This window comes from Linderina pennispora (genome assembly GCF_002104995.1).
Source record: "Linderina pennispora strain ATCC 12442 chromosome Unknown DL89scaffold_1, whole genome shotgun sequence".
Lineage (NCBI taxonomy): Eukaryota > Fungi > Kickxellomycota > Kickxellomycetes > Kickxellales > Kickxellaceae > Linderina > Linderina pennispora.
Genome location: NW_024468249.1, coordinates 208274 through 222730, shown reverse-complemented (window position 1 = coordinate 222730; position 14457 = coordinate 208274). Strand labels below are relative to the sequence as shown.

Genomic DNA, 14457 nt, shown 5'->3' with positions numbered 1-14457 from the left:
TATAAGTGCAATTCGAAAAAGAGAGACAAAAGGCGCGCTCGCTGTCGCAAATTGCAAGCTGCTGTTCAATGCCAGAAGGCGAAGCACACACTAGGCAGCTCCGTTGCTGGGAGCCGAGCCTTTATCATCTAGATCTAAATCCATTGATCGGAAGATCAGGTGTCTGTGGCATTTTTTGCTAATCGCCACTTTAGCCAAAGCCATAGGGCCAGGGCTGAGCGTATCTCTTCTGCCATCCAAGAAACCTTTCCTCCACCTCTCCTTCAATTTCCAAACACACAATTAGTTTCAAAGTATGAATTCGAGACTGCTTGGAATGCGCGCCATGAACCGGGTGGCAGCTTCGGCCCGTGCTCTGCACCAGCAGACGCCTGTGTCGGCAGCTGGCGGTCTGTTTGGCAAGCTGTTTGGCGGCAAAAAGGCCGATGAGCCGGCAGCGCCGTCGGCAGCAGTCGGAGACATGATTAGCAACCAGCCCGAGCCTGTGCGGTTCGAGCGGACAGAGAAGGAGCCGCTGAGGTTGCGGTTCCCGAAGCGGCAGTACACGACCCAGCAGCTGGAGGATCGGATCCAGCGGATCCTGGCCAAGAACGACGTGGCGGTGGTCGAGGGCGATTGGAAGGCAACATCGCTGGCAGTAGGCGACGTAAAGCTGAAGGTGCTCGCTGACGTGATGAAGCTGGCGAAGCTCAAGGTGACGAACCGGATGCTGAACAACGTGCAGACGGCTGGCGATCTGGTGAATGAGCTGACGCAGAAGCCGGCGGCAAAGGATGCAGGCCATGTGGTTGCGCAGTTCTACAAGGAGCACGGCGAAGAGCTGCCGGCCAACATGAAGTTTGAGCCATTTACAAAGCATGGTCGCAAGCTGCACGCGTACCAGTAGGCGACGTTGTAGAGCGATAGCTTTTCGTTTTTCGTAGACAAATAAGGAGCTGGTAGAGTGTTATAGAGAGAAGTCCTAGAAGGTCCAGTCGCCGTCAACCTCCATGGCCCAGTTGAATTTCTCGCGCAGAGCCTTGTTGAAGATCTTGTCCTGCGAGACGCCGTACTTTTTGCACCAGGCGACAGAGATGCGCGGGTCGATGTAGTTGATCTTGGATGTCGACAGGGCAGTGGTCTTGTTCTCGTCCTTCTCGATCTTGTCGATTTCGATGTTGTTGATGCGGGCCGTCAGCTTTCTCGATTTTCTCTAGCATCTTTTCGGTGGTGGCCGTGCGGCCAGCGGGCGGCTCCTCTCTGTACGTGCCATCTGTTGATGCTCTTTTCCCGCTCGTCAATGGCTGCCAGCTGCTCGTCGAGCTTGGACTGCGGCAGCTCGGGCTCGCCCGCCCCCTTCAGCTTCTCGTTGTCACGCTCAAACTTTTTGCGTGCCTTCTCGCGATCCAGCTCGCACGTGGCCAGCCAGTGGCTCTTGATCCAGCTTTTGGTAACGCCGGGCTCCTTCTCGGCCAGCTCTGGGTGCTTCTTCTTCAGATCAGGCGCCACCCACAGCAGATGGTCCTTGAGCAGCTGGCGCTGGTACCGGACGGCCAGCAGCCTGGTCTTCGACCTTGGCCATCTGGGTCTCGAATCCCTTAGACACGGACCGCTGGTGGTTGCAGAGCACAGCAACCTCGCGATTGGCACGGTTGTAGGCCAGGAATCTTCTCGGCCTCGGTGCCGTCCATGGGGGTGGTGTTCAGCTGCTGCTGGAACACAAACGACGCGTTGTATGTACGGAACACCTTGGCGGTCAGCCCAGGCATCAGCTTCTGCAGGTGCTTGTTCAGCGCGGATGTGTTGAGGCGGTCAAACAGCATGTCCTCGGGTGTCTTGGGCTTCTTCTGGAAGATTTTCAGGTTCTTCCATACCTGCTGATCGACTTCGGTTGTGCGCTGGTACCGGATCGAGTCCTTACCCAGGAAGTCAAAGTGCACTGTGCGCGGCGGGAACAGCTGCACGTGCTCGACACGCAGCGAGCAGCAGCCGACAGTGTCTGCCTCGTCGTCGCCCTTTTCATTGCCAGCACGCAGCGCATAGCGGTCGATAAGGTACATGGCTGTGGCGCGCTGGCGAGCAGCCATGGTCTCGGACCGCAGATCCTTGGTGTACTGTCTGCGGATATCGGCCACGCAGCCCTTGAGGTTGCGCGCCTTTTCGAACTTGCGCATGTCGCTCTGGCCCTTGAGCGAGCTGCCGGCCGCCAGAAACACATATTTGATGTTGCCATTGACATTCTCTTTCCACATGGCCAGCCACGTCACTGTGTTGTCGTGTGTGACGCTGCCCCACCGGTGGCCGGCAGGCGGATCGGGCACCTTGGCGTCCTTCCCAATGTTAATGGTGACTTGCTCGGGCAGAACACGCTTCTTGAGCATGCCGGTCTTGGGGTGTGCGCCGCGGCCACGGAACAGATCGGGCGGCTCGATGCGGAAGTTGCCGACCTTCTCGCGGCGCCCGTCCATGAGGCAGAACTTGAATTTCTCCTCAATCGCCTGCTTCTCCAGCTTGGACCCGCTCCTTTTCTTCCTTGGACAGGGCCTTGCGCTTGGCTGACTGCTCATCAAGGATGCGCACGGATCAGCGTAAAGTCGCAGTGCTTGAAGTCCTTGATCGGGTGCTTGGGCATGGTGCGGTCAAGGATCTCCTTAAAATCGGTAAAGAAGTTCTTCTGGAACACGGGGTTGTTGCCGTGATCGCCATCTACTACTGCTGCGAAAAAGGTAGCAACCTCCTCGGCCTCAGACACCAGCCTGATCTCCTTTTTGCGGTAGATGAGCGGCACACCGTGGGGCACATAGTCGGGCGGGAACATGACGCCGTTGTGCTCCAGCGTATGCCACTTCTCCGACGAGCCGTCCTTCTCATCGAGCCACCACTTGTAGTCGCCCTCGCCCTCGCCCTCGCTGGCCACGCTGCCGTCTGCCGAGCTCTCGACCATCGACGACTCGGCCTTGATTAGCGGCTTGCGGTTGGCAACCGACTTTGCAGGCTGCTTTGGCTTACTGACCTCCGGACGCCTCCTTTTTAATACGCGGCTTCTTGTCTGTCCTGGTGACCGCAGGCTATGAACAGGAAGAAAAATCAGCGAAAATAAGCCCATGCTTGCTCATGCTTGCTCACGGATGCTTTTTTGCTCAATAAGGATTCAATAGGTTCCACATCGCAAGATTTGCTGCTTACCTTGCCGTTTGCCTTGGGTTCTGGCTTGGGCTTGGGCTTGGTGTTGGATTTGGGCATTGCCGCTGCTGCCCGCTTGGCCACAGCCTTCTTCACTGGCGTCTCCACCTTGACCTTTTTTGACAGGGGCTGATCGGACTCGCTGTCGCTGCTGTCGCTGGCTCCACTCGACACGGCCGGACGCCGTCTGGACAAAGGAACGTCGTCGTCGTTGGGCTTGCCATTGTTAATGTCAGTACTGACCCGTGCTGACAGAGGCACACCGTCGTCCGAATCTGAAGAACTCTAAAAATGTATTCCGCCATTTAGCATAGAGTATAAATGGGGTGCAGACAGCGGTCTGCGTGTTATGGTAGATATGACGTTTTCCTCTGGTCAGCCGACAACAAAAGCCGATATATGTGGACTGCCGCGGACCGACTTACCATGGCAAGCAGGTAACTCACGAAAAAAAAAGGGGGACAGAAAAACGAGGTGTATGCGCGAAGGGGGTTGCTTTAGGATTTTAGTCTGACGCGAAACGAAATAAAAAAGTATACAAAAATTGTATTCAGAGGAAGACGGGGTTCATGGGGAGAAGGGAAGAGCGCCGAAGGGTCAAAGGCGGGCGGCGATTGGGACTTTGCCAAAAATTATTTTTGCGCCTTGCGGCTGGCTCGGTTCAATTAATGGGGCTCCACTATGAAACCAAAAAACACTCGTTGCATGGGGATTAGCGCCGACGTCAGCACAAATACCAGCTGTGGCTGCATAGCAGCTGCGTCGCGCCGCTTCGCCTGGGGGTTTCTCTTCTCCTCCTGGCTTTTTATACTCTCTGCCTTCAACCTACAGCGCCCCGTATATCTTACTTTTCGGTACTCTTCTGTGCCTTGCAACTAAAGGTTTCAAGGCAGTTTGCATTTCCGAGATTGGAATATAGATTCTTCCCCGGTACAAAAATGAGGCTCGACGAGGTTAATTGGGCCAAGCTGCTGCCCTACAGCCGTGGTACTGAGGATTCCGACTTTGAGCACTGACTTCATTTCGCAGCTTCAGCTCTACATTCTCGGCTGCGACTACATGGCGGTCTCGGCGTTGATATCGCAGCTTGACAGGTAAGCAAAAGCCGCCTGTATGACGTACCCTTCTTGCGTGCTTGCACTTGCCCTGCGCAACTAATCTCCACCACGGAGCGCTATGTAGCAACTATATTGTCCTGTCGATGGAGCGGCGCACACAGCTATGCCGTGTCCTGTTCGAGCTTATCACCACGCAATCTCTCGATGCGACGCTCTTCAACAAGTGCTGCACTATACTATCCCGTGTGCTCAGGTAAGTCGAATCTTTTGCAGAGTGGGAAGCTGGCCAATGTGGCGGGCTGATATGACGCTGCCATGTGTGGTGTTTCCCAGAGAGGCTGCTGGCGCCTTTTACATTGGGATTACGTAGCCCCTGTAAACTTTCCTTGCGCCTGCTGAATTTCAGTCTTAATTGCGCCGAGCGTCGTCTGCTGACCTATTTTTAACGTTATTTCATTTGCCATATAGACGCGAAGATCGTCTGACGAGCAAAGATCTGACGCTGGCATGGCGCCCCATGTATGACCTGGCGCGGTCGATGGCGTTTCCCAAAGTGTGGCAGGACGGCATCATGCAGCGTAGATCAAAGCTCAAGTGTCTGATTGAGCTGATTCGCGCCGCCAACCACCTGTTTGAGTCCTCGGCGGTCGTGGAGATCCTGGACGAGATCCTGCCCCAGCTGCAGTTCAACTCGCTTGACTGGCAGGTCCCCATCGTCCAGCTCCTGCTGCTGTTTGTGCCCACGCGCTATCAGGAGGCCGAAACCGGGACACCGGCCAGCCCCGAAAACTGGCTGCCAACGGTGTTTTCGCTGTGGTCATTCCAATCTTCGCGCCACCAACTACGACGCAAGCTTTATGACGCTGGTGTCGTGGCTGGCAGCCGAGCAACAGGGCCACCTGACCTTTACCGACGACCAGCTGCGGCTAGTGTTTGCCAGTGGGCTGCACTTCTTCAACCTCCCGATCGCACATGACATGGCGGCGTTGCCGCGCAACGTGATGACCGTGTTCACTGACACATCGCGCTTCTATCGCTTCCCGCCGCCCAACGGCGCTCTGCCCATGAGCGAGGAAAAGGCACATTCGTTCTCGCGCTTTATTGTCTACACCATCCACGAGCAGAGCGGCACACTGGAGCAGTTTGAGCAGCTGGTACAGATGATCGAGCCGTTTTTCCACCCGTCCAACTACGGCAAATGGAGCAGCTCCCTGTCGCGCTTCCTGACGGTACCTGTCCAAGGATCTGCTGCAGCGCGTGCGCGACGAAGAGGCCGACAACTGCGAGACTCCGGAAAACATGCGTCTGACCCGCCCGCTGCGCCGCCGCTTTACTGTTTCCGTGCGTGCGCTAGCCATGCTGCTATTGTTCTCCAAGAGCGAGGATGTTGTCAGCTTGAGCCACTCGACGCTCCGATATCTGGCCCAGGTTGAGCCCAACCTGATCTTCCCCCCGCTGTTTGACACGCTGTACACAGCTGTTGATTCGGTCACTGAGACACACCGTATGATTTCAGCCATGCGCGCGCTGGCCAAGCTGGCGTCCACACTGTCTACGTTCGAGCTGTACCCTGAGGGCGCCCACCACGTCGCGCCGCTGCTGGCGCTGACTCTGCCTGGAATCGACGTCAACGACACAACAAAGACGTGGTTCACGCTGACGTTCATTTGCAACCTGTGTTTGAATGGGGTTATTTTCGAAGAGCTGCCACCAGCGACCGGCGATCTCCCTGCCATTGCTGACTCGGAGACAACATCGGTGAATGAGCCAGACGATGTTGAACAGGTGCCTGTGGCCAACATGGAGCAGGTCGAGTGGCTGACTCGCGTTAGCACCGCCCAGTTCGAAACATGGATCGACCAGTACCTGCGGCGCGTCTTCGCCCTGGTCGACAACCTGTCCAGCAGCCTGGACAGCGGCAGCGATTCCACGGGTTCGTCTGACCTGGGGCTCAAGGCCATGGTTGCGCACACGACCGAGGCTGTGCTGCTCCAGTGCAGCGAGCGCTACTACCCAATGGTGACCCGCCTGATCACCAACTTCGTGTCGAGCATCACCAGCCTCTCGGCTGTTGACAGCGTGTGCAAGATCGTCTATGCCTTCGCCAACGCTATCCCGGAGCAGGCACTGAAGAGCCTGATGCCCATGTGCTGTGAGCGGATCACCGAGGAGATTGAGAATGGGGTTGGCAGCACGCCGTCGCTGAGCACACGCTCCAGAGCCCATTCCGAAACCACGCTGACCTGGTTCCTGTCGGTGCTTTCGGTGCTAGTCGAGTGCCAGAATGGCATGTACCTGCTCCCGTACCGCGCCGACATCAAGCGCGTGGTCCAGCTGGTTCTCAGCGAATGCATGTCGCGCCCAATCTACAGCATTGGCTCGCGAATCCTGTACAATGCCATGGTGCGGCTGACGACGCTCTATCCGGAGCGCGGCCGCAGCGTCTCAGACAAGGTGTGGAACGACCCTGAGTTCCACGACAACCACTACAAGTACTGGGGCAAGCACTTGGCGGTCGAGGACGAGTCATTCGAGATGAAGTGGCATCAGCCGACGAACGAGGAGATTGAATTTGCCATGGAGCTGCTGCGGGACATTGCGATCCCACAGATCGACATGCTTAACCGCTTTATCGACGAGGCTGCCAATCCAGGCACAAAGGAGTCTGACGATCAGGACAACGTGCATCTGAACCGCATTCTGACCACCCTGCGCCAAGCCCTGCGCTGCATTGGCACGCTGATCCCCCCACCCAACGAGCAGGATGCCAATGATGGCGACAGCATGGCTGCTGACGACGGCTTTAGTCCCAAGACGTCTGCTGAGGCTATCATTGAGAGCGACACTGCCAGCAGCATGCCGCCGCAATACCGGATCAACCGCCCCATCGAGGCGGGGTACTGCTTCGCCGATCGTGCCAGCGCCGAGTACAAGGAGATCTCGCAGATTCGCCTCTCCATTGGCCAGGCAGCAGCCCGGACACTGGATTTCATGGCGGCGAAGCGCGAGGATGACGTCGAGAACATCAAGAGCCTGGTAAAGCTCGCCAGCATCTTCATCGGCGACCACGGCTCTGACCGTGGCACGTTTATTAGCCTGCGCAAGGCATGGAGCTTCGGCATCGATAGCTTCTACATTGACAGCCGCCAGAGCAACATTCCGCGGTACTTTGCTGGAAAGCGCCTGGTGTTCACGCAGAGCGCTCGGCTCCTGCACAATGCGCGATTCAAGCCCAACACTGTGCTGTACCGCACAATCACCAGCTCGCTTGCCGGATTCTGTCTGTCGCCGTATGCTGAGATCCGTAACCACGCTGTCTCAGCCATTGACAACGTCTGCTCGCTGATCCCGGCGCTAAAGTACCCGCTAATCCCGCGCTTCTTGGCTGAGCTCGAGGACAACGAAAACAGCGACTCGGACAAGATGATCGGTGCCCTGCGCCTGTTTGCCACGTCGCCGATCCACAGCACATGCGGCCGCGACTGGCACTACCTGCCCAAGGTCATTCTGGCCCTGTGTCGGGCACAGCACGAAGACAAGCCGCAGGTCAAGGAGCTGATCCGCAAGACGGCCTTCGGGCAGATCACCAATGCCATTGCACCGTCGCCGATCGAGGAACCCACAGAAAGCGTGCGCGAGATCGTCTGTCGCCTGGCACCCACCGAGGACATGGCAGGCGACATTGCCGAGCTGAAGAAGCAGTGCGAGGAGAAATACGCCTTTGCAGTGGCCGAGCACGCCAAGGTCACCACTGCGCTGGTCGAGATTCTGCGCGACGCGGGTACTACCTGGCGCTTTGCAGCGCTGTCCAGCTATTTCCTGGACCAGCTTGTCAGCATGACCCTGGCCCTGGATCCCGAGATGGCAAGCACGCTAGCAAACAATCTGACGTCGGACCTGGTTCTGTTCCGCGAGAGTGCCATGATCAGCCTGTCGTCGTTTATCAGCAAGCTCAAGCACAAGTGCAAGGAGCACTGCAGTGACCTGTCGATTGTGTCGCGGACGGCTGGTATTGGATCTCGACACACAGAGCAGCGGCTTTGACTTTGCTGGATACGCGACATTGACGAAACGCGCCATCGATGGCGATGAGGCTGCACTCAATGCACCGTACATCGACAATCCATCGACTGGCTGGTACGCGTGGCCCAAGGCGGCCAAGGCGTATGTGAGTCCTCCGACCACTGCCAAGCGCGCCTTTGACAAGATCGACCCGGAGTCGCTGCCGGCGTACCAGGCTATCCGCGATGTTATATTCGCCAAAGGAAAATGGGACAGCATTGCGCAGTGGTACTCGCAGGAGAGCATGCAGCCTGACGACGACTACTTTGGAGTGTCCAAGGCGAACCTGTACATGCAGCTGTTCTCGCTGTTCGAGGAAGAGGTGTTTGACCAGGCGTGGCCCGTCATCGAGAGACTAGCCATGGACACCGAGAAGCAGAGCTCGCAGCGGGCAGCCTCGGAGATGGTGTCTGGAATGCTGCGCGGTGCGAAGCACTGGTCAAAGGAGGCACTGTCGCGCATGTGGACCTCGCTCATCCCTGTGATGTCAACCGTTTTCTCCAAGCTCCGGCCCGACACGGTCCGGTTCTGGCAGACCGGTCTGCAGTATGTGTTTGCGCGCCGCGACCCGCGGCGGTTTGTGCCGCTGATCCACCTGCTGCTGTACGGAAATCCGTTCGACCCCACGTCCGAAGCAACGTTCATTGAAGCGACCAAGCTCGATCTGCTGCGTACCATGGTCAACAGCTGGGATTGGCGCATTGCGCCGGCCATCATCGCCAGCAATGTGCGGCTGATGGATGCCCTGGCACACCCATACAAGCAGGTGCGCGACTCTGCCGGCGTTCTGATGTACATCATGGCCTCGGCGGAGTTTTCGCCGTCGTATTCCAGCGTTGCTGAGGCGCTGGCTGACAGTCTGCAGCACGGTAGCACGGGCCGCGATTTCTCGCGCTGGACAGGCACGCCAGGAACGGTGGCAATGATCGAGGAGATCCGCAACCAGATCCTTAGATGGCACGTTGAGCATAAGCCGTCGAGCGAGGGCACGTCAAACTACAGCCGCGGTAGCAAGACGCTGCTAAACTTCTTGGTTGCTGGGTTCACGTACTGCAGCCGCCGGATTACGCTCTCGCATGTGCCGACATTCCTGCCCTTGCTGGCAACCATGCAGGACCAAAACGACGATGAGGACATGTCGCGACTAGCCAAGATCATCATGCAGTTTACGTCGCAGGTCCTGTATACATCGACTGTCGTTGAAGACGTGGCCAAGGACATTCTGACGCTTCTGACGGACTCGCCCAACAGCTGGCACACGATCACGAAGACCCTGCCGCTGATCTGCACCCTGACGTTCTCGAACCGGTTTGTGCTGTCGCGCGAGATGCGTGCCAGCCTGATGGACTCGACGTCGTCGTTCCTGGTCCACGACCAGGTCGAGGTGCGCCAGACCGCGGCTAAATCGCTGACCAGCCTGATCAAGTGTGCCAGCGGCAATGTGATCCTGGATATCAACGAGCAGTTTTCAAAGAAGCTGGCCAAGCGCCTGCCGCGCAACAGGCGGAATCTGAAGAACGTGCCCAAGTACACCCAGCTGGTCCTGACACGCCATGCGGGTGTCCTGGGCCTGTCGTGCCTGGTCCTGGCCTTCCCGTACACGATCCCCGAGTGGCTGCCCAACGTACTGGTCACGCTGGCAGAGTGCATCGATGACCCAAACCCGATTCAAAGCACGGTTCAGCACACGTTTGCCGAGTTCCGTCGCACGCATATGGATACGTGGCACGAGGATAGGAAAAAGTTCACCAGCGAGCAGCTTGAGCTGCTGACCGACATGCTTGTCTCTCCTTGCTACTACGCATAAGCATTCTGATTTACTCCATATTTTACATTTTCTACTGGCATATTCGCCATCCACATGTGTGTGTCCATAATGGGCATTCACATACTAATGTTCTGAAGTACATTCAGGCACGTGGCGATGTGTTGCGACGTGGTGACAATTTATTTCCATCCTAAGATACTGCAAATGAGCACTGCAGAGAGATTCATCCACGGCAAGCTGCTGGAAAAAGCAGTGATAGTCCTTGATGGAGGCCTGGGGACTGAGCTTCGCAAAGCCCACCTAACCGAAGCGGACTACCGCGGCGCACTCGATATCCCGGCAGCTCAAGCACAGCAGGGCAACTGCGCACTTCTTTCACTGACCCAGCGCGCGCTCGTACAGACACTGCACGAACGATTCCTCGAAGCAGGTGCAGACATAATACAGACGAATACGTTTTGCGCCAACGTCGTCGACCAGAACCGCTTTTACGGGATTGGCGTCGACTCGAAGCTAGTCGCTGAAATGAACAGGCAGTCTGTGCGCATTGCACTAGATGCTGTTGCAAGGTCCGGCCGAAACGCTCTCGTGTGCGGTTCAGTTGGACCTACGCATGCCGCGGTCACAATTGAAACATTCGAGCACATACACTTTGAGGAGCTCTTTGGCGTGTACTGCGATCAGATACGCGCGCTGGTCGAAGGCGGCTGCCGGGTATTCCTGGTTGAGAGCGTTATGGACTGGGTCAATGCGCGCGCCGCCATGGCCGCCATCCACCAGATCGCGGCAGTGTGCAATGTGCAGCTTCAGGCAATTGTCTCCGCTGGAGTTGGGGCCAAGGATGGCAGAATCATGTCGGGGCAGTCCTGGGAGGAGTTTGCACGTGCTTTCGCGGCATATCCGAATGTGCTAGCCGTGGGTCAGAACTGCGGCGACTGTGCTCCAGACTTTAGCAGCAGCACTGTCGGGCGTATCAGAGACAGCACCGATGCATGCGTCGCGTTTTATCCCTGTGCGGGGCTTCCGGATACGGACGGACAGTACTCACTGACACCCGAGACGTTTGCTGCAGAGATGGCAAGGTTTGTCGGTTCTGAGATGGTCGATATGGTGGGCGGGTGCTGCGGCATCACACCCATGCACATCAGGGCAATGGCCAGCCAGTGCAATGGCGAGTCAAGGACACTAGGTTCTGCTTTGCGGGTGCGAGAGAAGGTGTGCACGGTAAGTGGCCACGGGGCGCTACCAAGTATTGTCATATCCAGCACTTGGTCGACCGACGATATTGCGAGTGCGATCATGGCAGCAGTCAGTGGCACTGGCAGCGCGGTTCTGCGTGTCCAGTTTTCGTCGTCGGGGCAGTCGTTGCGTCTGCTTTGCGCATTGGCCAAACGCGCAGTGATTGAGCTCAGCTGCACCTTGGTTGTCGACTCAGCTGACACCTCAGGAATAGAACTGCTCCTTGAGCGCGCGCCCTGCATGTGCCTGGTTGACGCCGCCAATCACAATGTTACCCCAGACAAATGTGCAAGCTGGATTCGGTCCTATGGTGCAGGGCTATATTTAGCAGACGACCAGCCAAGCACCACGATGCGGGAATTCAAGGAAAATGTCGTTCGCTATATATAGTAGTTGTGTGCTTGCTAGCTGCTCTTGGTCGCTGCGTTGGGAATACATTCAAACCTGGCGGGGCGGGTACAATGTTGGGAGTTTATCATGGAACGGTAGGGGGAACAGAATTAACGAAAAAACGAGAGGGAAATTAACAGCGCGCAGGGAGCGAATCCATTCAATCCTCGCTCTCCTCGCTGAGCTGCTCCAGCGACTTGCCCTTGGTCTCGGGCACAAACCAGGTGAAGAGCAGACCGACGAGCATGAACAGCGCGAAGATCTGGATCAGCTGCGGGATAAACTTGTTCTTGCCTCCGCGGTCCTTGAGGTGGAAGAAGCCGAGCTGGGCAATGACAGCGCCGATCTTGCCGCTCGCCGCCGAGATGCCGTGGCAGGTCGAGCGGAAGCGGGTCGGGAAGGCCTCCGAGGGGATGATGAAGGTGGTGGTGTTGGGGCCAAAGTTCTGGAAGAAGTTTGCCAGCGTGATGAGGACCACAAAGGCAGCGACCGACTTGTCCAGGATCTGGTGGTATGCGAACCCGAGAATGCAGAAGAGGATCAGCAGCATCACAAAGCCGATGTACTGGATGGTCTTGCGGCCGAGGCGGTCAATGGTGAACACAGTGACCCAGTAGCCAGGCAGAGTGCCGAGCAGGTTGAGGATGATGTTACCGGCGGTGTTCTTCAGGATCGCCTTGTAGGGGCTCTCGGACGACACAAAGCCGATGGCCTGCAGGATGATGGACGAGTTCAGGTTGACGCCATAGAACGCGACGTCGAGGGCGAACCAGGTCACGGCAGTGCCCATGAGCACGCGGAAGTGCTTCCACTTCTTGAAGTGGTTGTAGAACTCGGTCCAGTTGGGCTTCTTGACCTTCTTGTCGTTGTGGGCGGCCTGGGCAGCATACGCCTCATCACCCAGGTCGCGGCGGCCGTTGACTGTGGTCTGGACGTCGATGGCAGCACGCTTGACGTTCTGCTCGATGTCAATGGTGTAGCGCGGGGTCTCGGGATAGTGAGGCGGAAGTACAGGGCGACGAGCGCGGGGACCGTGCCAAGACCCATGATGATACGCCAGACATAGTCGAGCTTGAGCTGGTCACCCTCGACAGCGCCCTTGAAGCATGCAAGCACAATAAGGGCCACAATGGCAGCAGCGACAATACCAAAGCCTTGCATGGCAAAGACCGCAGCAATCATGGCACCACGGTTCTTGGTGGTCGCGAACTCGGAGGTAATGATGGCCGACACGGGGTAGTCGCCACCAATACCAATACCGAGGACGAAGCGCCAGATGAACAGGACCCAGTAAACAGACAGACCACGCATAGTGTTTCCGGAGAAGGAAGCACCGATGGTGCACACAATGATGATGATGAGCTCGACACCGTAGATGCGCTTGCGGCCGAGACGGTCAGCCAGGTATCCAAACGTGAACTGTCCGATAATGCAACCGAGCTGGGTAGCACCCTTGATCCACATGTCGATGTTGGTAGGCGTCGTGTTCTTGGCCGGACCGACAGCGTCGGCGTAGTACACGTAGCCCATGATCAGCGAGCACAGGTTGATGGCGAAGATGTCGTAACTGTCAGTGAAGAATCCGATACCAGCGACCATGCATGCCTTGACGTGGAACATGCCAAACTTGGCGTTGTCGATTTCGGCCAGGGCCTGCTGGCGCAGGGCGACGACGTCGTTGTCAGAGAGCTGACGGTTGTACTTCTCCTGTGCTGTCTTGCGACGCGACACGGTACTCGGCAGCCTCTTCGACGCCCTGGAGCGGGTCATGCAAAGAATGGTCCGCGGACATTTTTAACTTTGCGAAAAAAGAAGGTTGGATGGAGTTGAAGAGTTGAAAGAATAAATCTGCGGTTCCATAGACAGGACAGCAGAGGCAAGAGTACCTTATATATACAGCCGCAGTTGCATCCCCATAGCCGGACAAAAAACATGGCGCACTCGGTTGCTTCCGTGCCCCACGGCCGGGCGATATGTGCAGCAAAAAAAGTGAGCTGAGTACCCCCGGGATGTAATGAATACGCCCGCCATTCAACAGAAATCAAACTGCTATATTCATCCAGTCATATGGCGCAGAGCAGCCACCCGTCCCTGAGGACTCGCAGGCATGGGCTGGCAGGCCAAGGCGATGGAAGTCAGCGTCCATGCACCCGAGATGTCGATCACTGAAATTGTGTTTCTTTGCTGCTTGAAAATCACCTAGGGGTAGCTCACCTGTCGGAAGGCGGCCAGAGAAAGACAGGCAGTGGACAGATCGCTTCCGGGCTATATTTGGTGAATGCCGCTGGGAACGTGCTGCACCACAGATGGTCCACGAGGGCTAAAGGAGAGCACGACCCACGTAACCGGTATCAGCAAACGGCGCGCCAGCGATATATGAAAACGACCAGTTTTCTGAGCTATTGCTTTGGAGCAACGGCTACTGCCAGACTAGTATGTTAAGCTTTGCAAAGCTATTTTCTAAAGAGTATGTTCTGTTTACTATCTAAGCGACAATGGAACAATTCCTGTAACATGACTTCAAATGTCAAGTAGAGAGCAGCGAGATGAATGTTCTTCATGGAAGCGTAACGGCAGTTTGTGAGACGATGCTTGCTGGGCAGCAAGTGCCAGCTGCGACTGAAGTAGACATGTGCGCACAACGATGGGCCCTGAGCGTCCCGGCGTTTTTCAATCCGATGCATGCTCATTGATGCGGTCTGACAATCGCTTCCCCCACCCGCTCCTCTTGTGCCGGTCGTGCCCATCAGTGTCTCTAGCAGACCCGGGTGGGGACGT

General features: G+C 56.8%; 5 protein-coding genes across 5 annotated transcripts; 3 read left to right on the top strand and 2 right to left on the bottom strand.

Annotated features, from left to right (window-relative positions):
- Positions 1–296: 296 nt before the first annotated feature.
- DL89DRAFT_263678 (uncharacterized protein) lies at positions 297–966 on the top strand. Its single transcript, XM_040885936.1, has one exon. The coding sequence runs from the start codon at positions 317–319 to the stop codon at positions 884–886; it is 570 nt and encodes a 189-aa protein (XP_040746858.1). The 5' UTR covers positions 297–316; the 3' UTR covers positions 887–966.
- On the bottom strand, positions 895–3739 carry DL89DRAFT_263677 (uncharacterized protein). Its single transcript, XM_040885935.1, has 7 exons — positions 3588–3739; positions 3166–3447; positions 2661–3028; positions 1705–2538; positions 1553–1646; positions 1246–1518; positions 895–1177 (listed from the first exon to the last, which is right to left on the bottom strand). The coding sequence occupies exons 1-7, from the start codon at positions 3588–3590 to the stop codon at positions 962–964; spliced, it is 2070 nt and encodes a 689-aa protein (XP_040746857.1). The 5' UTR covers positions 3591–3739; the 3' UTR covers positions 895–961.
- Positions 3740–4100: 361 nt separating this feature from the next.
- On the top strand, positions 4101–10089 carry DL89DRAFT_289388 (uncharacterized protein; the record flags this gene model as incomplete). Its single annotated transcript, XM_040889953.1, has 7 exons — positions 4101–4115; positions 4192–4256; positions 4345–4473; positions 4710–5033; positions 5074–5449; positions 5475–8213; positions 8251–10089. The coding sequence occupies 7 exons, from the start codon at positions 4101–4103 to the stop codon at positions 10087–10089; spliced, it is 5487 nt and encodes a 1828-aa protein (XP_040746856.1).
- A 153-nt stretch (positions 10090–10242) lies between these two features.
- DL89DRAFT_319404 (Homocysteine S-methyltransferase) lies at positions 10243–11617 on the top strand (the record flags this gene model as incomplete). The annotated part of the gene is made up of 3 exons (XM_040891126.1): positions 10243–11046; positions 11092–11538; positions 11570–11617. The coding sequence occupies exons 1-3, from the start codon at positions 10255–10257 to the stop codon at positions 11615–11617; spliced, it is 1287 nt and encodes a 428-aa protein (XP_040746855.1). The 5' UTR covers positions 10243–10254.
- A 34-nt stretch (positions 11618–11651) lies between these two features.
- Positions 11652–13539, bottom strand: DL89DRAFT_263676 (phosphate:H+ symporter). Its single transcript, XM_040885934.1, has 3 exons — positions 13409–13539; positions 12712–13386; positions 11652–12667 (listed from the first exon to the last, which is right to left on the bottom strand). Exons 1-3 carry the CDS (start codon positions 13469–13471, stop codon positions 11840–11842), a joined length of 1566 nt encoding a protein of 521 aa, XP_040746854.1. The 5' UTR covers positions 13472–13539; the 3' UTR covers positions 11652–11839.
- Between the last annotated feature and the right edge of the window lie 918 nt (positions 13540–14457).

Coding starts and splice junctions, on each gene's coding strand:
- DL89DRAFT_263678 (XM_040885936.1), top strand. CDS start 317: ATGCGCGCCATGAACCGGGTGGCAGCTTCGGCCCGTGCTCTGCACCAG.
- DL89DRAFT_263677 (XM_040885935.1), bottom strand. Junction 1,647..1,704: donor TTCCGTACATACAACGCGTC/GTTTGTGTTCCA, acceptor GAGGCCGAGAAG/ATTCCTGGCCTACAACCGTG. Junction 1,519..1,552: donor TCGAGACCCAGATGGCCAAG/GTCGAAGACCAG, acceptor GTCCGGTACCAG/CGCCAGCTGCTCAAGGACCA.
- DL89DRAFT_263676 (XM_040885934.1), bottom strand. CDS start 13,471: ATGTCCGCGGACCATTCTTTGCATGACCCGCTCCAGGGCGTCGAAGAG. Junction 12,668..12,711: donor TCATCATGGGTCTTGGCACG/GTCCCCGCGCTC, acceptor CACTATCCCGAG/ACCCCGCGCTACACCATTGA.